General features: G+C 34.4%; 2 protein-coding genes across 15 annotated transcripts in view; one reads left to right on the top strand and one right to left on the bottom strand.

Annotated features, from left to right (window-relative positions):
* LOC114241927 (bromodomain adjacent to zinc finger domain protein 2A) overlaps positions 1-22,840 on the bottom strand; it is a 122,851-nt gene extending 100,011 nt beyond the window's left edge. For 7 of the 14 annotated variants that reach the window (XM_028172918.2, XM_089735438.1, XM_089735452.1 and 4 more), the window contains exon 1: positions 22,608-22,827. The gene's annotated coding sequence lies outside the window, so the exon portion shown is untranslated. Of the gene's footprint in view, positions 1-22,252 lie in introns of all 14 variants that reach the window. The other 7 variants (XM_089735441.1, XM_089735488.1, XM_089735458.1 and 4 more) reach the window with 2 other exon arrangements.
* LOC149503400 (uncharacterized) lies at positions 8,225-12,718 on the top strand. Its single transcript, XM_089735366.1, has one exon. It carries the CDS (start codon positions 8,225-8,227, stop codon positions 9,359-9,361), a length of 1,137 nt encoding a protein of 378 aa, XP_089591492.1. The 3' UTR covers positions 9,362-12,718.
* Positions 22,841-23,366: the final 526 nt, after the last annotated feature.

Raw genomic sequence — 23,366 nt, 5'->3', positions numbered from 1 at the left:
CGTGAAGCAGTAATGCGTTTCGGTTTGAAGGGTGGGGCAGCCGTTGTAACTATGCTGAGACCTTAGAACTTGTATCTGAAGGTGGGTGGCGCATTTACGTTGTGGACGTCTAATAAATATCATATCTAATACCTACTTTAATATACGTTATTATAATAATATACGTTTTATACACAAGTAAGGTTATGGTTTACTACAATATAATATCCGGAGGTGAAAGGGTATTTGGTTTAAGCGACATTTTTGAAACTTTACAAGGGAGCCATTTGAAGATAAAAAATTTGGAAATAATATTTTAACAAAAAATCTTCTTGATCTATTTGAATGGAGTAAGGAGGAGGAGGACTCGAAGGAGTTCTTACTCGTATAATAATAATACTGTGCAAATGTGATATGAAGCCTCTTTATTATTTTAGTAGGGAAAGCTTAACTCTAAAATCAGCGGTCGAGGAACCGGGGTAAATTTCCCCATATGGGGTAAAATGAAATTGTTAGGTTAAAATTGAAACTTTTGTGAGTAAAAAGTATGTATTGAAGTGAAACTTCTTTAGAATCGTTGTGATTTCAAATTCAAAGAAACGAAACGAAACAAAATTTTTTTTTTTCAAATTCAAAATGATCATGGGTACTATAATATGAAAGATGCTAAAAAGAAGCGATTTCGTTCTTTTTTTGTTCTTCGCCATGGGGTAATATCAACTTACACAAAAATATTTTGGGGTAATAATTAAAAAAGTTCCCCGACCGCTGCTCTAAACGAACGAACGGCTATGGCGATATCTCGTAAATAGTCTGTGAATTTTTCACGTCCGTCAAATATCAGTGGTAGCGATCGGCAGAGAAATTGCAATACGGACAACTTTATCGATTTTCAAACATCAATTTCCATATTTCGTTTCCTGTTATTAAATGAAATGCTTTTCATTCTTTTTTTCATGCACCTTACCTACCTAATGGGGAAGAGAGTGCATTTCAGAGTAGAATGGTGCACGGAAGAAATCATCACTCTACAAACAAACTGTTGCTAAGAGCATTCGTTCAAGGCAATAAGAGTTATAGTCTGGTGCAGTAGCGGGTAGGGAGATGTTGAAAAGATATAATAAAGCCATCTAAAATAACCCGTTAGAGGAATCCTCATGGACACTAGCTTCACGATGTTACCACCCAAATCTATATATATAAATAAAATTGAATATACAATTTCGAAAAGGCCACATCTCTGAAAATGTAAAATGTTCAGGAAATGAAAAAAAACGGATTATATTCTAAAGCAGTTTAAAATTTAAAATATTAGCGTTTGAGATGTATTTTTGTGTTAATTAGCAATTGAAAATTACTGAAATTATTATAAAATAGATGTAGGTAAGCCTCAAAACTACATGTATATGAAAAAACATATTTGACAAAATATGCGACATGTGCCCTTTTCGAAATTGCATATTCAATAATGGAGTGACTGTTTGTAATATTGAAATAACCGCTTTTTACAGTTTTTACTACATGCATATGAATATAGACGGTACATACATCAAAATATATTTTTTACAATTGTTGTCTGTCTGTTTGTTCCGGCTAATCTCTGGAACGGCTGGACCGATTTTGACGAGACTTTCACTGATAGATAGCTGATGATATAAGGAGTAACTTAGGCTAAGGAGTAACTTTGTTTAGACTAGCTTCGCCCCGCGGCGTCACCTGCGATACGACAATAACCGCGGGAACATCGCGGAACTCTGCTATCAATAATAAAATTTAATGTTTCCGAAGCGAAGCGAGGGCGGGTCGCTAGTATCAAATATAACGCAATTGATATCGCCCGGGACATATGTACTCATATATAGGCTCGGATAGCACTCGATCGATTTAGCTCAAATATATAGAACATGTCGATTCGGGATCGGCAGACGTTTTGAATGATATAACAAACTTCTATGTTCTAGCAAACTGAAGTTATATGTAGAAGAAAGGTCTTTAGTGTAGACTACCCAGTGGTATGAAAGGTTGCCAAAAAACGGTTGAGAAGAACACGGTTTTGGGAAAGACTTTTTCGGTTGAAAGTGAAACCAGCGGACTTTACTTAATTTTTTACTTAATTTTAGCCGGTTACTGCTGCCCCCCACCTTAAGATCATGAGGTCGATCTATCAATTCTATTCTCTACTCTTCAAACCGAAACGCATTACTGCTTCACGGGGAAATGGGCAGGGTGGTGATACCTACCCGTGCAGACTCACAAGAGGTCCTACCAACTAAAATAATAGTTTAAAAAAACTAACAAAATACGCTTTTTTAAAAAAATAGAAAATAAAATTTATAAAGAAGAATGGCAATTTTTTACCTGAATGTTTTAAAAGGCGTCTTAGATTAAGACACAAACAAAACTTAATACATAATTTTATTTGCTAGTTTTTTATACGATTTTATATTTACGTTACCCACGCTTTTTTACAATAAAATATTTTTTTCTTTGTTGTTAGTTTTTTTAAACTATTATTTATTTTATTTCAGTTTTTAGTTTACAGAGTTTTTTTTTTCAACGACACACATTATCCCTATCTACTTTCTATCTCTAAAATACTGATTCTGTTGTAAAGCAATTTTGTGCGTTTCGTTAATATACATAGTATAGGTCAGTCATTATTACAATAGATATTACGACTTCATGGTTCTATTTCTCATCTACCGTTGATCGTAAATTCCTCACCCCGTTTAAAGCAATTAAAAAATGCATGGCATTGTTCGGGAATTTCCGATGACTATTCCGTACTCAGAAACAGATCGATGCTTTGAATATTGCATTGGGTAGTGATGGGACAGCGCGCTAGTATGTGTTTTTATCGATAACAAAAATATAATATATAAATATAAAATATAATATATAATATAATAAATATAATAAAAAAATATATTAAAATTAATTGTTACGGCGCGTTAACAAATTACGCGATGTAAGATATAATCATTTTTATATATCGATTGGTGAAAGGTTATTGGTTTAAGCTACCGTTTTTCAAATTTACGGGAGAGCCGTTTGGAAAAATTTGAAAAAAAATTTCATAACAAAAAAAACTTCTTCAGCTTTTTGAGTGGGGTAAACTTAATTGAAGTCCAATTAAAAACATCGATTGGTTGATACCAATACCAAATAATACGGACTTTCAATTATAATAGAAAAATAAATATTTTAGGCGAAATGTCGCTTAAACCAAATAACTTTGGAGCCCTCGATATGATGTAACGTATAGTTTTTTTTTTCAATTTTATACTTCCTAATTCCCCTTTCCCTCCCTGAGTCGCATTCCTCATGTCTGAGGGTCGTGACCATCTCCTCCTATTATCCTTCTTTGAACGACTTTTTTTTTTTTTTTTTTTTATTGCTTAGATGGGTGGACGAGCTCACAGCCCACCTGGTATTAAGTGGTTACTGGAGCCCATAGACATCTACAACGTAAATACGCCACCCACCTTGAGATATAAGTTCTAAGGTATAGTTACAACAGCTGCCCCACCCTTCAAACCGAAACGCATTACTGCTTCACGGCAGAAATAGGCAGGGCGGTGGTACCTACCCGCGCGGACTCACAAGAGGTTTTACCACCAGTAAAAAATTGAATTGCTGTTCGTTAGTCTCGCTAAAACTCGAGAACGGCTGGAGCGATTTGGCTTTGAATTTTTTGTTTAAATAATGCATATAAGATACATTAAATCAATAAAGAAAACATTACACACACTACATACCATGTATTTGACGCACACACGCATCCATACTATTTATTGTCAAACTTTTGTTCTTGACGTCTGTTGTCAAATTGAGAATAGATTAAATATTGTTTGTCTTTGTTAATATTTTTTATAGTGTAGCCTTGGCGAAATTTGTGATTATAGAAGTATAAAATACAATCCATAATAGTGTACAAACTTATTATACAATTCCAATTAATCATAGTCGAATTTCGACTACTGCGGGACCTCTAGTTCCATTAAATTTATGATCGCCTCGATTTAGATGCTACAGGTCGGAGTTAGAATCCCACTTTAATATTATCTATAATGTGTAAGTTTGTGAATATGTTTGTTATTCAATCATTAACACATAGAATGCTTTTTTATTCCGCTTACTTACCCACTCGGGATAATAATTCAACTTAAATGTTATTTTAACAAAACTTTAGCTCTGAACTAACTGTAAATGGCACTGACTTTAACCACTGAAGGAATTATGATCGCGGTAATCTGCTCTTATGTGTTTTGTAACAACCCTCGGATATTATGAATGTAGAATAGGGTTCAGAGCCCTGAAACTGCGATACTTTAAGACAAATATTTTTTTGTATGGAAACTAGCGACATCTTGTAGCGGATGCCCCTAAACTTGTATGTTGTTAAAGTTAAGGCATTTAATTATTGTACAACTACAAAGAAAAAGAAAATTAATAAATCATACAAGTCTTTATTTGTTATAGACAATTAAATTAGTTGATAAAATTTTATCAATTTGTGGTTTCTGAAAATTTACAAAATCCTTCACAAAAAATAACATATAGGATAGGTAATATGTTACTGCCATCTACAGGAGCAATGAGAAACTAATCGAAGCGAAGCCATCTAGTGACCGACGCCCGTAAACATTTTTGTTGAGTGCTTGAGTTGCTTATCTATAACTAATTTATGTGCATTATCTATGTTAGGGATCGCAGCGCATAAAATAAAACTAAACTATTTATAAAAAGAAATGTGAAATTATCAAAAAATATTGTTATGTTTTTTTAGTCAATCTATACTAATATTATAAAGAGGAAAGATTTGTTTGTTTGTTTGTTTCGAATAGGCTCCGAAACTACTGGACCGATTTGAAAAATTCTTTTTCCATTAGAAGCCGACATTGTCCCTGATGAACATAGGCTACTTTTTTTCATTTTTTTTAATTTTATTTTTTTTGTTTTCATGTGTGTTTTAATGTTTCCGAAGCGAAGCGAGGGCGGGTCGCTAGTCAAGCATAAATCCATTGAACGGATTTGGATTCATATTGGGAAAGTTAAGTTTTACGTGTGCGAAGCAACTCCATACTTAATATTGTCATCATCATCATTAACAGCCTATTTTAGTCCATTGCTTAGCCTCTTAATGTTAATATTATAAATAATAATGAAATGTGAAAATGTTGTTGTTTTTCTTTGTCCATCTTTCATAACAAAACGAAGCTATGGATTAGCATAATAATAATAATATTTTTTTATTTCTCTATTAAAAGTATATATAATACAAAAATAGTCATTAACCTTATAATTTATTTTGTTAGCCTTTGGAAGAGCTAAAGTCTGTACTGGGTTCAAAGATCTGTATTATTGAATTTAAATGATTTTCTAGTACCTAGTATTTTACCCTGAAACTTTTACTCAAGCACACGGGCGAAAAAGCTAGTCTCTGATAAAGACACTTGGTATTCGAGTTCTGAATGTAGCTATTCATTTCTGTCTGTTCCCGTCACACATTTCAAAAGACAAAATTCTTCAATATATCTTTATATTAATACGTGAAGCAAAAACTTTGTATCCCTTTTTACGAAAATTGCGCGGACGGAGGAGTATGAAATTTTCCACACTTATAGAGAATTTGGAGAAGAAGTGCACAATGCTAACATTTTTTTAATATAATGCATAAAAGATACATTAAATCAATAAAGAAAACATTACACAAACTACATACCATGTATTTGACGCACACACGCATGCATACTATTTATTGTCAAACTTTTGTTCTTGACGTCTGTTGTCAAATTGAGAATAGATTAAGTATTGTTTGTCTTTGTTAATATTTTTTATAGTGTAGTCTTGGCGAAGTTTATGATTATAGAAGTATAAAATACAATCATAATAGTGTACAAACTTACAATTCCAATTGATTATAGTCGAATTTCGACTACTGCGGGACCTCTAGTATTTTTTTATCTATCTGTTTCAATTTAGCTTCTGTCAGTCTTTCAGCCCTCGTCACAGCTTCTAGATTCTACTTTTTAGGTTAGTAGAAATGTAATAATATGTAGCGTGTAATATTTAGCGTATTTTTGTAACAACCCTAAATTTTACCTTAAAAGTATAGCATCTCCCTTCTAATCTTCTGAGTGAAATAATAGTTATTCAGAGAATGTACCCCACCCCAGCGTTTCTCCCCAATCCACACGTTAATCGTAACGATAATGGCACCAATTGCTGATACATAAAAAAATACAGAAATAGGCAGACAATACGAACCCATCCAGAAACTTCCATGAAATCTACAACATCGCTACACTTTTATATTTCACTAGCGAACGGCCCTCGCGTCGCTTCGGAAACATTAAATTTTATTATAGGTAGCCGAGTCCCGCGATGTTACCCGCGGTTATTGTCGTACAACGGGTGACGCCGCGAGGCGAAGCTAGTCTAAAAAAAGTACCCTAAGTTACTCCTTATATCATCAGTTACCTATCAGTGAAAGTCCCGTCAAAATCGGTCCAGCCGTTCCGGAGATTAGTCGGAACAAACAGACAGACAGACAAAAATTGTAAAAAATGTTATTTTGGTGTATGTACCGTATATAAACTCATATGCATGTAATAAAAAGCGGCTATTTCAATATTACAAACAGACACACCTATTTTATTTATATGTATAGATTAACAACCGATCGATTCAAACGTCTCGCTGCTTAAATTACGTAATCGTTAACGAAAATAAATAATCTATCATTCCGTTTAGTACTTACCGCCTTGAAACAAAACTAAAAAGTATCAAGACTTGTTTCTCGCTTATAAAAACTATCAAACGCGTACAGATTAAACTAATAAAGATCGAAAGTGATTTCAGGTATTGACGTAAATGAATCGAGGGTATTGGGCCTTTCATTTTGACATGGAACGCATGTCGATCGGTGATTAGAGATTTTTGCGTGTGCGATACTGGTAGTAGGACCTTTTGTGACTCCGCGCGGGTAAGTACCACCGGGGTGGGGCGTTTTAACTATACTGAGATCTTAGAACTTATATCTCAAAGTTAGTGGCGAATTTACGTTGTAGATGTCTATGAGCTCCAGTGACCACTTAACACCAGGTGGGCTGTGAGCTCGTCCACCCATCTAAGCAATAAAAAAAAACCCGGCTGAGAATAGCACCGACCCTCTTCCCGTGGGTGTGGTATAAGACGACTAAGGGATTCTCCCGTAAAAGGACAGCAGAGTTCTCAGGGTATTATACCAGCTTACTTATCGGCAACGGACACTTTTATTTATTTGGTGGGAGGGCGTTAAGCTCGCATGATATACCTATATCAGCGAAGAATTCGTGCGTACCCGTTCCGTGGGATGGGATGGCGTTATGCAATACAAACTGTTTTCTAATACGCTTTTATTAGCTTCGGACGTATGTATTTTTGTAACGGATACTTTGAACATGATTACGACCCCCTTCAAAACGTCGGATTAATCCGAAATTTGGTATACTTATTAAGGACCGATGACAATACAATATTTAAAAAAAATATCGAAAAAATTGAAAAATAAATACTTAATAGATTTTTTACAATAAAATCATTTTTTCTTACACTATTTTTAATTGAAATTTATTTTCTATTTTTAGTTGGATTTTCTATAAAAGCGTATTTTGTTAGTTTTTTTTAAACTTTTATTCATTTATTAATTGCGGACGTTACATCGTAAATGCCGCCACCCACCTTAATCCATGAGCCCTTAGGTCTCATCATCCACGTGGTTATGTCTGTAGTCTTCGTTAACAATTTTAAAGAAGATGGCTATTAGATTTATTCAACCATCTAAGCGTATCTTTTTAATGGGGCAAAGTATGGCTCGTTGACTATTTCTGCTCCACGTAATAGTTGAGCAATCCGAATTATTGTCTAAACAAACTATATATCCATTGTTATAAAGAAAATAGAATATACTGTTATTCAAATTTAGAACTTATCATCTATACTAATATTATTGTAAAGAAAAACCTTCATAGTCTAAAACTCTTTAGTTTTATAAAAAGGATTTTTCTTAAATGTCATTCAGTGAAGTTTGACATTAAGTAAAAAGAAAGTTCAGTTTGTTAATATAATAATTTTATTAAATTAAGGGCTTTAAATGTTGTTTTCTCATTATACACATAACAGAAAACGCAATTAAGTCTTTTATTGTTTATTTATTCTGGAGTACCCAATATCATTATAAAACAACATTTTTTGCAACACCATGAATAAAATGGAAAAATTAAGGTTTGATTTTGCTGTGAAATCAACGGAAGATGGAAAATCAAATGTTATATGCATAACTTCAATTGCTACACCTGATGGACAGACTTTTGGGATACCAACCGAATATCAAAATGCCAACTTTCATGAAGAAATTACAAAAACTTCAAATTATGCAAAGGTAAAAAAATCTTTAAACAAAAGACACCAAACCAGAAAAGTATGGATTACTTTGACAAATGATATGTCAAGAATTTATTTAGACGAGGATCAAAATTTACAATTTGATGATTTTTATTTGGAAGAAATTTCGGAGAGCAATGCTAAGTCTATTGACGATTCGAATCAGAACGTTGAAAAATTATTAGAAAAAATGCTTGAAGAAAAAATAAATAAAACGGAAACTCAAAATTTAAACAAAATTTCTAAGGAATTCATCATTGAAAATTTTTCTGGGAGAAATCCAAACGCTTCACAATGGATTAAAGATTTCAATAAGGAATGTGAGCGTTTTAAAATAATAGAAGACAAAAACAAAATAGAAATTTTAAAATTTTTTTTGGAGTACAGTAGTGTAGATTGGTATAATTGTATGTTAATGAAATTGAATATAGACTCAGAATGGAAAAAATGGGAAGAAAATTTTTGCAGGACATTTGCAAGCAAATGCTGGTCACCCGTTAAATATGCTCTAGCTTTCAAATATCAAGTTGGATCTTTACTTGACTATGCTTTAAAAAAAGAAAAATTGTTGCTAGAAGTCAGGAAGTCGATTGATACTGGGACACTCATAGACCTGATAGCATTCGGATTACCTAATTATGTTGCTGACAAAATAGATAGGGAAAACATACAGGGAACAGAAGATCTTTATAACGAAATCGGAAGACTAGAACATCTTGTAGGGAAAAATAAATTTGATAATAAATTTGATATTAAATATTCCGATACTACATATTATTATAGAAAAAATAAAGAAATAAAACCTTGCTTAATATGTTTAAAGGAAAAAAAAGGTAAACGTTACCATCCCGAAGAAAGCTGTTGGTTTAAGGAAAATAATAAAAAAACAGTTGTACGAAACATAAATAATTCTGAATTAGAAATCGAATTAAATGAGAAGAATCCAAAAAACTAGAGGTGCCACCATTAATAAAAGTCAAGTTAACATTAAATGATACTTTAAAAGTATCTGGAATTTATGATTCTGGGTCAAATGTGTCTTTGATCAATGCAAAATTATTGAAAATACAACCCAAAGAAAATTCAGGTGATATAGAAAAAGTTAATTTGAAAACTATTAATGGTGAGAAGAAAACAAAAGGTATTGTAACATTAAAAATAAAAATCTATAATATTGAAGGTTTTATGGATGTATTTATAATAGATAACGTCAACTTTAATTATGATTTTTTAATTGGTTTGGATTGTATAAAAAAATTCAAACTAATACAAACGGAAGAACTAAAAATTAAACAATGCTACAATTCAGAAGAAAATCTGAAAGATAAAAAAAACTATAATTATTCTCCTACAACTGTCGAAATTCCTAATGTACTAAGTAACAGAAATGAAGGAGGTTTTTCAGAACCTGAAGTATTAAAAAAAGAAATTAATTCTACATACAATGGTGAGATTAACTTTAATGAACACATAAACTCGGAAGGATTTGAAATAGTTGTAAGCCATCTTGATGCCTACCAGCAGTCGGAAATTAATAAATTAGTAGAAAAATACAAAGCAGTCTTCGCCAAAGATAAGTATGACGTGGGGACAGTAAAAGATTATGAAGCTCATATTGACTTAATGGTGGATAAGTATTGTTTCAAACGTCCCTACAGATGCACGGTTGAAGATAGAAAAGAAATAGAAACCCAAATATCAACACTATTAAAAAGGAATTTGATCGAGGAGTCTTACAGCCCATTTGCTGCTCCAGTAACTCTGGCATATAAAAAAGAAGATGGGAGAAAATCAAGGCTATGTATAGATTTCAGAGAATTGAACAAAATAATTGTACCCCAATTACAACCATTTCCATTGATAGAGGATTTGATGGTAAAAACTGTAAATTGTAAATATTTTTCAACCCTTGACATAAATTCAGCTTTTTGGTCAATTCCAATGAAAATTCAAGACAGATACAAAACTGCATTTGTTACACAAGAAGGCCATTTTCAATGGACGTGTCTTCCATTTGGAATAAAGACAGCGCCTGCCATTTTCCAAAGAATATTGAGTAACGTAATTAGGAAACATAAACTTTCGAGTTTTGTAGTGAATTTTATAGATGACATTTTAATTTTTTCGAAAACTTTTAAAGAGCATTTAATGCACCTATCAAGACTATTGGAAGCAATACTAACAGAAGGATTTAGACTGAAATTTTCGAAATGCAGTTTTGCAAATAATTCCGCCAAATATTTAGGTCATATAATAGAAAATAATTCAGTTAAACCTCTAAAAGATTACTTAACCGCTGTAAAAAAGTTCCCAGTTCCAGAAACAAGAAAAAATATACGTCAATTCTTAGGAAAAGTAAACTTTTACCACAAATTTGTACCTCATAGTGCAATTATACTAGACCCGTTACACAATCTGTTGCGAAAGGATGTGAAGTTTATCTGGTCTACAGAATGTCAGAAGTCATTTGATAAAATAAAAGAACTGCTATGTTCAGAACCAGTTTTAAAGATTTTCGATCCTGAATTACCGATAAATATTTACACGGATGCAAGTATCAAAGGAGTGGGAGCGGTGCTAAAACAAGAAGAAAAAAATGGTATAAGTAAACCTGTTTCTTATTTTTCAAAAAAACTAACAGAGGCCCAGAAGAAAAAGAAGGCAATATATCTAGAATGTCTGGCAATAAAAGAAGCTGTGAAATATTGGCAGCACTTGCTTATGGGAAGAGAATTTATAGTATATTCAGATCATAAACCATTAGAGAATATGAATGTTAGAGCCAGAACTGATGAAGAACTAGGGGATTTGATGTACTATTTATCTCAATATAATTTTGAAATAAAATATTATCCAGGAAAATCGAATCAGGAAGCTGATTGTTTGAGCAGAAATCCTGTTCTAGAGTCTTATGAAAACACTGATGATTTTTTAAGAGTGGTAAATTTAATAAGCATAAATGACATAAAAAATGATCAGAACACAAATACAGATCTACGAAATGGAAAACATATCTTCGAAAATGGAATATATTACAAGTTAAACAGAAGAAGAAAAAAAATCGTACTTACAGAAGAATTTAGTAAGAATTTCATAAAAGCTGTTCACAACAGCTACTGCCATATAGGGAGATCGCAATTAATAAAAAAAATTACGCCTTTTTACGAGGCCAAAAATATGATCGCAAACATTAAAAATATTTGTGAAAATTGTGAAATTTGTATAAGAAATAAGTCAAGAAGAAAGTCAAGATTTGGATTAATGTCACATTTGGGTCCAGCAACACGTCCATTCGAGATAGTATCTATTGACACAGTTGGAGGTTTTGGAGGGTCACGATCTACAAAAAAATATATGCATCTTTTAGTAGATCATTTCACAAGATATGCATTTATTTTAACATCTAAGAACCAAAGCTCTGGAGATTTTATAAAACTTATACAAAGTGTGACACAAAACTATAATATTGACATAGTATTAACAGACCAATATCCTGGCATAAATTCGAAAGAATTTAAAGATTTTCTGAAAAAGGAAAATATTACAATGGTTTTCACTGCTGTAGATGCACCATTTTCAAATGGGCTTAATGAAAGATTGAATCAAACTTTAGTTAATAAGATTCGATGTAAAATTAATGAAAATAATAAAAAAATAGCATGGACATCGATTGCACAGAAATGTGTGGAAAAATACAATGAAACTGAACACACGGTCACGCGGTTTGCCCCTAAATACCTTTTGGAAGGTAAAAATGTGGATGTTTTACCACTGGAACTAAAAGCAAATGGTACAATTGAAGATCTTGAGAGAGACAGAAAATTAGCTTTTGAGAATACAGTTAAATCTCACAATTATAACAAAAAAGCATTTGATATTAATAGAAAAGAATGTGAACTGAAAGTTGGAGACCAAGTTTATGTAGAAAATGGAAATCGATTAAATAGGAAAAAAATGGATGAATTGAGAATTGGACCCTTCAAAATTCTAAAAAAGATTTCAAATTCAATATATTTAGTTGATATCGGACACAAAAAAATGGAATCGAACCTCTATCACATTACAAAATTATCTCCAGTATCAGTTCCTACATGAACAATTACACGTAATTGTTTCCCTAAGGGGGGGAGATGTAAAGAAAAACCTTCATAGTCTAAAACTCTTTAGTTTTATAAAAAGGATTTTTCTTAAATGTCATTCAGTGAAGTTTGACATTAAGTAAAAAGAAAGTTCAGTTTGTTAATATAATAATTTTATTAAATTAAGGGCTTTAAATGTTGTTTTCTCATTATACACATAACAGAAAACGCAATTAAGTCTTTTATTGTTTATTTATTCTGGAGTACCCAATATCATTATATTATAATTACAAAGAGGAAAGATTTGTTTGTTTGTTTGTATTGAATAGGCTCCGAAACTATTGAACCGATTTGAAAAATTCTTTCACTGTTTGGAAGCTACACTATTCCCGAGTGACAGAGGCTATAATATTTTTTGAAAAAAATTAAGGGTCCTTACTAAAACTCCAATAATGTAACCCGAGGTGTAAAAAATTACTTAAAAAATTCTTTACATCGCGTGCCCTGCGAAAACTATTGATGATAGAATAAAATAATGTACCACGACTTTGTAGAACACACTATTATTTACAAAACTGTCGCGATTATAAATGTCTAACTATTATAGTTATGCCGCAATAAATGTTCTTTTATTAAAAAAAAAAAAAAACACGTCGTTAAATTTTTGTTAAAGACCCGAGCGGAGCCGGAGCTGGCTGCTAGTTAGTAATACAGCCATATCCTATATTAAAAAATATCACTAATAACATTAACGTGATTTTCACCGGTAGTAACACTTTCACTGAATAAAAAACCCTATACAGAGTTCGGGAGGCCTTTTTTATAGAAATACGATTTCGTTCTAAGCCGCCATCTTTAATTTCATTGCCTCAATGGCTCTGTTTATTGAACTGTGACATCACAAGATCACCTTTTATAACGCTTTGGGTAACGCGATCGATATGATAAGGCTGTAAAAATTCATACTTGAAACACAAGACCAATATAGAGAACTAATTATCTATGGATTTGGAACGAGCAGTGTAGCGAAATAGCATCGTGGAATGAGAATCGTAACCGGCAGAAAAAGAATTAATGCACCAATTCGTGAAGGGAGCGTTGTGGTTTGCACCATTCCGGATCCTGCGGTAAGAATGGAAAGCAGTCGACGTCGCCCCAAACACGTCATTTCGGATCATCCCGATCCACTAACGGTGCTTTTAGGTACCTCAAGCACCGGTCACCGTTCTCGTCGAACCCGTCGCTTGTGTGTGAAGGACTCGACGAGTAAATTAATCCTCAGACACAGCCCACTGAGTTTCTCGCCGGATCTTCTCAGTGGGTCGCGTTTCCGATCCGGTGGTAGATTCTGCGAAGTACGGCCCTTGCTAGGGTTCGTATTAGCAACGTCGTCAGGTTTGAGCACCTTATTTATAGTTATCAAGGCTACCCCACCCTTCAAACCGAAACGGCAGAAACAGGCGGGGCGGTGGTGCCTACCCCTGCGGACTCACAAGAGGTCCTACCAACTGTTACAAAGTGTCCGAATTATTAATTATATTTACAGAGATTACTAGAATTTTTTTCCTTTTTATTGCAAACCAATTCTCATTATGCTATAGTCCGATTTAAAACAACATCTCGATCTAAACTCGCTAATGAATACAAGTATTTAATTATTTTGTTTTAATGCTTCATCGAATCGTGATCCGATCGAGTTGACATCTTATTGTAAAGAGTACAAGGCTACCTGAGGTATTCCAATTACGGACACACAACGTTCCGCCTAACTACGGTCTGAAACAAGTCGACACAGTTCATTACACGGTGTCGCGCTAAGTATTTTGGTAAACTTGTTTTGTTTTTACAATTTGTTCTTTTGTTCTTTTTCATACGTTTAATCAATTTTAGAAACGACTAGCTGTACCGGTCCGCTTCGCTGGGCATTTAAAATTAACATTATTAATTAATTTTATTCACAAATTCACGATTCGTCATTATTAACAAAATTAACATCTACTGGTGGTAGGACCTCTTGTGAGTCCGTGCGGGTAGGTACCACCGCCCTGCTTATTTCTGCCCTAATGCGTTTCGGTTTGAAGGGTGGGGCAGCCGTTGCAACTATACTTGAGACCTTAGAACTTATTTTTTTTTTTTTTTTTTTTATTGCTTAGATGGATGGACGAGTTTACAGTCCACCTGGTGTTAAGTGGTTACTGGAGCCCATAGACATCTACAACGTAAATGCGCCACCCACCTCGAGATATAAGTTCTAAGATCTGTATAGTTACAACGGCTACCCCACCCTTCGAACCGAAACGCATTACTGCTTCACGGCGGAAATAGGCGGGGTGGTGGTACCTACCCGTGCGGACTTCAAGAGATCCTACCACCAGTGATTACGCAAATTATAATTTTGCGGGTTTCATTTTTATTACACGATGTTATTCCTTCACCGTGGAAGTCAATCGTGAACATTTGTTGAGTACGTATTTCATTAGAAAAATTGGTACCCGCCTGCGGGATTCGAACATCGGTGCATCGCAACATTCGAATGCACCGGACGTCTTATCCTTTAGGCCACAACGACTTTAACTTATATCTCAAGGTGGTGCATTTACGTTGTAGATGTCTATGGGCTCCAGTAACCACTTAACACCAGGTGGGCTGTGAGCTTGTCCACCCATCTAAGCAATAAAAAAAAAACATTATTATTTCTCACCCCCACAAAGATTCTCATCATTAACGCCCCCGCAACTGGTGTAGGAAGCCCAACACTCATATAAATATTAGCCTATCCATTAAGTTCATGTATTTTCTACATGGATACCAAGTTTCAAGTCAATCGGATGCATGGTTCAGTAGTTATAATGGAACATCCGTAAAAACCACTGCAGATTTATATATTAGTATAGATATGGTTTATTTAGTCCACGCGGTCGCATTTAGAGTCGTATTAAGGTCGCGAAATAGTAATTCGTTTTTAGCGGATCGCGATTTCGATCCCGTGGTAGATTCAGTGAAGCACTGCTCTTGCTAGGGCTAATGTTGGCGAATTCGCCAGGCTGAAATCCGTGAGCTCGAGGATAGCCCTCGAGATTAACTACTACTACTAACTAGCAATAGGTAAGCAAAAAAAAAGGAATTAGTTCCGCTATGAAAGGGTAGGAATTACGATTATACTCGTAAAGTACAATTTACACTTTGATATCCTGTTTCACGTTGAGATGCCTATTATAGGCATCAGTAACATTAAGTGGACCTTCCGTTCGTACGTTCTACGAATAAAATAAAATTTGTACCCTCTTTTTTTTTCCTACCTATGCTGATAGCCTTGAGAGCCTATTTCAGCTTCACCCTAATATGTAGGTGAGCTCTCGGCGCTCAAACCAGAGTTGTTGCTAGCACTGGCCCTAGCAAGAGCAGTGCTTCGCAGAATCTACCACCGGATCGGAAACGCGACTCATTGAGAAGATCCGGCGAGAAACTGGGCTGTGTCTATGGGTTAATTCGCTCGTCGAGCCCTTCACCGCAAGCGACGGGTTCGACGAGGACGGTGACCGGTGCCTGTGGTACCTAAAAGCACCGTTAATGGATCGGGAGGATTCGTAATGACGACCCTCTTTGTAATTTGCTATTATTTACTTTCACGAAAGGGCGTCGGATTTTACCATGAAATGCTTCCGATAAGCAACTCAAGAAAAAGCGAAGATTCAATAATGAAGGATGTTATTAGATATGAAACGATTATCTCTTTACGATTACGAATATACGCTATTATCGATTAAAGAACACAAGATTTATTACTATAAAGTAAATAAATGAGATAACTAAGAATTAAGACTGTTTAGGGAACAATAATATCCCTCCTCCTCGAGTCGTGTTCCTCATGTCTGAGGGTCGTGACCACCATCACCCATGAGCTTCAATCTTAGGATCTTTTTCCACTTTCCCCTGTCCACGGCGTCATGCAGCGCGCTGTACACTGTACTGTCCAAAGCGGTGCGGATCTGATCGGACCAACGAGTCTGGCTGCGGCCTCTAGATCTGTTGCCTTCAACTTTCCCTGTGATCATAAGTTTTTCCAGGTTATCGCCGTCTTTCCTCGCAATGTGACCAAAATATTCGAGGATCCGCTTCAGACATACAGTAGACAGTCTGATTTTGATGCCCAGTTGCTTCAATATCGACACGTTAGTCCGGAAGGCTGTCCACGGAATTCTTAGCATGCGTCTCCAACACCACATTTCGAAAGCATCGATGCGCATTCGGTCTAATAATATAATAGTCTTATAATATAAGATCTCCGAGCAAACCAGCGGACCACTTAGCGCTGCACTACACCAGGCAACTGACCGGAACCGATGGAGGCTGACAGTCGACAAGCTAAAACGGGGTCACGATGCTCAGCAATGAGAGCGATGGAGAGAAAGAAAGAAGGGAACAACATTTTTATACTTTTCTGCAGGACAGTTTGTTACTTTTCCAGTCATATAATCGCTAGATTATCGCAATAAACGATTACAATTAATCGATAACCCTCAATTTGCATTAATCGTAATGCCTTTATTACTAAATTACTATATCGAGCAGATATTAAATAGAAGTTGCACTTCCGTCTCCTCTTATAATAAACCTAAACATAGATTAGGTCAAGTTTTTTGAAACCCACAACAAAACAATATTGCATTTATTTTCGTTCATAGTATTCATTGTTGATTAGGTGGATAGCTAGCGTATTTTGTATTGTAAAAAAATCTTGCATATCTAGTTGAAAAAAAATACTACGTGTTGTTTTCGCTGTAAATACTTCAATAACCTATATATGAGTCGACTATTATCAAAGGCGGCAATCTGACTTTTGGACAATGATTGGTAAATCAGAAAAACGAATTATTGACTTTGTATTCCATCGGCAGTCACAAAACTCTTCGGAACGACATCTTAGATAAATAACAGGTTAACTATTAACCTTTATTTAATGCAGGTTTTGAACCGTATTCTTTGAAGGAGACGATTATATTCCAATAAATCTGTATTGACATATCAATAAAATTTTGTTGTCCAAATGCACAGATTGCCGCCTTTGATAATAGACGACTCATATGTACATATATAAAATTGGAGTGTCTGTTTGTAAAATTACTTTTAATACATGCATACGAATATAAATATATATACAGTACATACACCAAAATAACATATGTGCCTTTGTACATATTTTTCCTATTACTCTGTACTATGTCTTGTTTTCTGTGTGTACATAAATAAATAAATAAATAACATATTTTTTTGTAACTTGTTAACTTTTTGTACTTAAGACAGTCAACGGACCGCCTTGTGGTAAGTAGGGGGCACACACAAGCCGCTACCTAATGCTTGTTTACCCGAGAGAAGCTGCAATATTTTAATGTTTCTAATGAAATACGTACCTAACAAATGTTCACGATTGACTTCCACGGTGAAGGAATAACGTCGTGTAATAAAAATTAAACCCGCAAAATTATAATTTGCGTAATTACTGGTGGTAGAACCTCTTGTGAGTCCACACGGGTAGGTACCACCACCCTGCCTATTTCAGGGGTGGGGCAGCCGTTGTAATTATAGTGAGACCTTAGAACTTATATCTCAAGGTGGGTGGCGCATTTACGTTGTGGATGTCTATGGGCTCCAGTAACCACTTAACACCAGGTGGGCTGTGAGCTCGTCCACCCATCTAAACAATAAAAAAAAAAGAATAGCATAGGTAGACGGTAAAACTGTATTGAGTTTTCTAATGTTCTCGCTTGTAATCAAAGTTACCATTTATATTTGTAATGTTTTCTTTTATGTGAAACGAGTAAGGATGGCATAGTCATCTTGTGATAAAAAAATTGCATTTCACTTAATTAAAACCGAGATAGTAACTGATACTAATCACTACATAGTATAAAACAAAATCGCTTTCTCTGTCCCTATATCCCTATGTATGCTTAAATCTTTAAAACTACGCAACGGATTTTGATGCGGTTTTTTTTAATAGGTAGAGTGATTGAAGAGAACTGTTTATATGTATAATAGCGGCCATTAAATAGTGGAGAAATCAATAATAAATTACAGTTTCCGAAGCGAAGCGAGGGCGGGTCGCTACTAAATACTAATTACTCGATAACTCGGTACATCCCTATCTATGTCTCTTTTCCAAATGTATATTATTAGGCGTATTACAATTCTCATGCTGGTTTTTTATGTCTGAGACGTCACCTAACTTGAAAGGAAGTACGATCGGAAGGAAGGACAAAAGGATGTCGATCTTATTATATATTTAAATTTTATTACCGATATTTATTGCAAATTCCAAACTTTACACAGTTAAAGCTATTATAAACAATAATTAATATTTTTAACGATTTCCATAAAACAAATTACCGTTTGAACGCATGTGACAATCAGAGATACGGTTATATATATTAATTTTATTAGTGAGTTCATGTGGCGAAAAAATGTGGTAAAGAATGTGGTAAATAAATTTATGATGTTAAAAACGTTGATACAGGTTTATAAGCGTTCTGTTATTTCAGCGATTTAACGTTATTTTTGTAAAGCACTGCTTATCTGTAATGCTATTTTTAAATAGCACTTATAAATAACAGTTGCAAGATATAGATGTAAGCAATAAAATGATTAAAGCACCAACTAATCAGATTATTTTATTATATTGAAATAGAACGAATTTTAATGGGAAGGAGTTTCTCCAAATTGTGTCTTCTTAACAAGAAACAAATGATCCGTCATTGTTGAAAAAAAAATCGCTCGCCGGATCGAGATAAAATCACACTGACAACCGATGAATCAGCAGTTAAAAGGAAACCCGAACGATTTGTATACGACATTAGTAATTACGTACGCTGAACTCTACGGACGTCAACTTGGCCGGTCGTGTAACAGGCCGTCACTAAAAAGATGACCCATCTCGTCTTTGGAATGCAACGCGACAAATGTTAAATGTAACTCGGTAGTTCGTCGTGTGGTACGTTGAATACGCAACGTCACGTATTAGGATTATCTGTGTACTGGTTTGAAGTACGTCTAGGTAATTTGAGGTTCGCGAGGCGCGTCGCCAATGCATTTATTTCATGCTCAACGCTTTCGTATCCGCTATATGGCGCTACGTTCGATATCTATATATTAATACGTGAAGCAAAAACTTTGTATCCCTTTTTACGAAAATTGCGCGGACGGAGGAGTATGAATTTTCCACACTTATAGAGAATATAGAGAAGAAGTGCACAATGCTAATATTTTTTTTAAATAATGCATAAAAGATACATTAAATCAATAAAGAAAGCATTACACACACTACATACCATGTATTTGACGCACGCACGCATGCATACTTTTTATTGTCAAACTTTTGTTCTTGACGTCTGTTGTCAAATTGAGAATAGATTAAATATTGTTTGTCTTTGTTAATATTTTTATAGTGTAGTCTTGGCGAAATTTGTGATTATAGAAGTATAAAATACAATCATAATAGTGTACAAACTTACAATTCCAATTAATTATAGTCGAATTTCGACTACTGCGGGACTTCTATTTCATTTTATTTTTATATTTAAAGCGTTCATACGAGATTGAAGTATAAAATACAACTAAAATACATTTTTATTAATGCAAATTTTAATTATGTATATACCACTCGAATGTATTTAGGTATTATAATGTAATTGGTAGGCAGCGGCTTGGCTCTGCCCCTGGCATTGCTGAAGTCCATGGGCGACGGTAACCACTCACCATCAGGTGGGCCGTATGCCCGTCTGCCTATAAAGGCAATAAAAAAAAAAATTGTATGAAACGGTCGTAAGTGTGAATAATTTGAAAAGAGACCTTGTTTTTTTTTTTAATTCAAACAAGGACACACCTTATCCGTAACAGTCGATCGATTTATTTTTGATTCGATTTTAATAATCGAAATTCGAATTTTATTCGAACAGTGATGTGAACTCGTGGACTCATTCAATGAGGTTAATGGGTTTATCTGTATGATGTAATGTTTTATTGTAACAATGTTTTCAAAATTAATTACTTAATCAACCTATAATATTAATAATTAATATTTATTTCTGAATGAAAGATAGCTTTGTTTATTGTTTATTTACTTGAAGGCAATGGCATTTTTTCGGAGCTGTTTTTCAGAATTTATCGGTATAAAGCAATAGGGAAGCGCCTTTTTTTTATACCAACAAATAAATAAGTTAAGCATTTAACGTATTATGCTTATGGAAGCCAACTCAACATTCGTCAATCTTTAAGTTTTTTTTTTAGGTTGGCAGTATCCCAGGTGGCGATAAAGCCTTTTTTAGTTGCTCCAGGACAGATAGGCGAGTTCGGGCTCAGCCAGGACGGAGGGGATTCGGTAACAGCTGCCCGAGCGCCTCCGAAGGACACCAGACAGCTCTAGGGAGGTTGCTTCACGAATGAATCTACTAGCAGTATCGCGACCCGCTTTGAAGATCCGCCGAGAAACTCAACGGGCAAATGTTACGAGTTAGGTTTTACCAGGACAAGGAGCTTTAACCAGGGTCCCTATGCTTGCTCCAAGTCCTAGAGCAGCAGGCTTCTAATAATTGGTTTAATGGATCCGATAGATCTGTAAGCACGTGTATTTGGGTAGCAGAACTTCTGCTCCAATAATAATATTTCAAATTGACTAAAGTTATGACATTTAGTTATAATAAATACATTTAAAAAATTTTTGATGGCATTTGAGTAAAATATAAACGAAATAAAACAATAAATTCGTTAAGGAAACATAAACAAAGAAAAAAACCATTAAGCTTACGTAAAATTACCTGATTCATATCAAACCAACAAAATGTCTATGATATTTTGAGGTAGAGGGGCTTTATAACGAGACCGCCATTGTTGTCTACGAAAACAAGACTATAATAAGCCTCCATATTATTAAGAAACAAGCTAATACTCTTAATATGTTAAAATTGATACAAAAAAAAAAAAAAACGGATAGTGGCAATGACTGTTACTATATCAAATGCTCACGTGTTAAGAATCCTTTACTTAAATTCTGTTATCATATTTCTTAGTATTTACGTGGTCATGATGTTCTGTGAATTTAACGGTATTGTTGAAAATTCATATTTGCATGAGTAAGTAGGAGAAGGTATTCGACTTCAATAGTGATCGAGTAATCAGATACATTTGTCACGATTGCAATGTTTAAGAGAAATAGGTCGCACGGATATTGCTTAATACTGTTACAAATGATTGTTGAAAAATTTTAATGACACAAAATTTTTTTTTTATTAAAAGTCGAACTATTTAGCTAGCCACAATTCCATATCTATCAAATAATTTCAATGCACAAGGTTAATTAAAAATAAACAACTTCTTTAAATAAATGTATACAAATGAGGTTAACATTTACATTACGTTATTTAATTAAATAATTGTTAAATTAGTCCGTTGATATTTGACAAATTTTACATAATATGATAACACATTTATAAAATTTCTAAATTTTATATTTGTAACGCTTTCAATTGCGTTTATATGCACAATATTTTGTTTTAATGTATTTTTTTCTTGTCAACATTTTTTTTAACAGCTTTCAGTTAATATCAGTTGCATAGCGTGATTTACCAATGCATTAAGCAACGCGCTACTGCATACACCTGGCAGGTCTATTTATAGAAACGTTCTCAACAACATAATATACGTTAGATAGATTAATTTTTTTTCAATCAAAATTATAGCCTGATGTTATGTAGCGTTAGTAAATAAATTATTACCTGTAGTTCGATATCAATATTCAACTTTCGCACGGTCCGTATTTGCAATTCTAATCTTTTCACGATAAAAACCAAACTCATGTACGGCTATGTTGAGCAACACACATAATTCAGAACGTCCTATTCAATTAATACACTTCAGACACAAGTGGTATAACGGACATTTAAAACGAACCAAAAGGTTTATGGTATTCGAGAACGCGTGTAGCCAGCGGCGAGAGTTCAACACTAAAATTATTGATTTGGTGGCGTTACAAAACAACAAAAGATATAAAACGGACCGGCTGCACACCCCCGCGCTCACCGAATCGATCAGAATGATAATTGTCGCGCACAAAGACTAGTGACTACTCACCTAGACAGTCAGAATGCACACACACATTAAAACAAACAACACAGAATAGATACATCAACAATGTTCCTTTATCACAACGTTCCGGCACTGTATTCGAGTACTTTAGCACTTGTTTATTGCATTTCAGATGGTTTTTATTGTTAATTAGTACGAATTAATGGCGATTTGTGGATGGAGACGCGAGCGTTTCGACGACCGCTGGCAAGATGGCTCCTCGTATGCCGCGCGGCGACCCCCCTCCCGCGCGCACCGCGTACGTGCAATGAAAGATAGGTGCTCGGCTCACAGGATATACTCAGAACGAAGATCGTTCTACAGATAAATCTTATGATCGCTCGCGCTTCAGATTTTTTTAGTTTAAACAGACATGTTACTAAGCCATTTTATGTATGCTTTTTATTTTTTATAATTTTCGAATGAAATCTAATTGAGGATACAACTTTTGATTTGTTGTGTGTCATTTAACTTGCATTTTAGAACAATCAGTCGCTTTTCTATTTTACATTATTAATTTTAACAAAATTACTTGGAAGCTACATGTTGTCGTTTATATACTTAAAATTTGTAAAAGTTACTAATTCCGCGAAATGTTGATCTTAAATATCTCGAGATTAGCCCCGCGATACTGAGCGCGTGTACTCCAAGCACAGTTCTTTCCCTTCACACCGCTTTGCCCGTGGATCCCCCCGTCCCCCTGTCCTCTGCCTACCGACCTCTTATATACTGCTCTCTTTAGAAAAAAAAACACCAATTTCCCAA

This window comes from Bombyx mandarina, chromosome 02 (genome assembly GCF_030267445.1).
Source record: "Bombyx mandarina strain Sakado chromosome 02, ASM3026744v2".
In the NCBI taxonomy this organism is placed as follows: domain Eukaryota; kingdom Metazoa; phylum Arthropoda; class Insecta; order Lepidoptera; family Bombycidae; genus Bombyx; species Bombyx mandarina.
Note: the sequence above shows the minus strand (reverse complement) of the source record. Positions and strands in the feature narration are given on the sequence as shown.

Bases quoted from the DNA above. Each gene is read 5' to 3' on its own strand.
- LOC149503400 (XM_089735366.1), top strand. From the start codon at position 8,225: ATGAATAAAATGGAAAAATTAAGGTTTGATTTTGCTGTGAAATCAACG.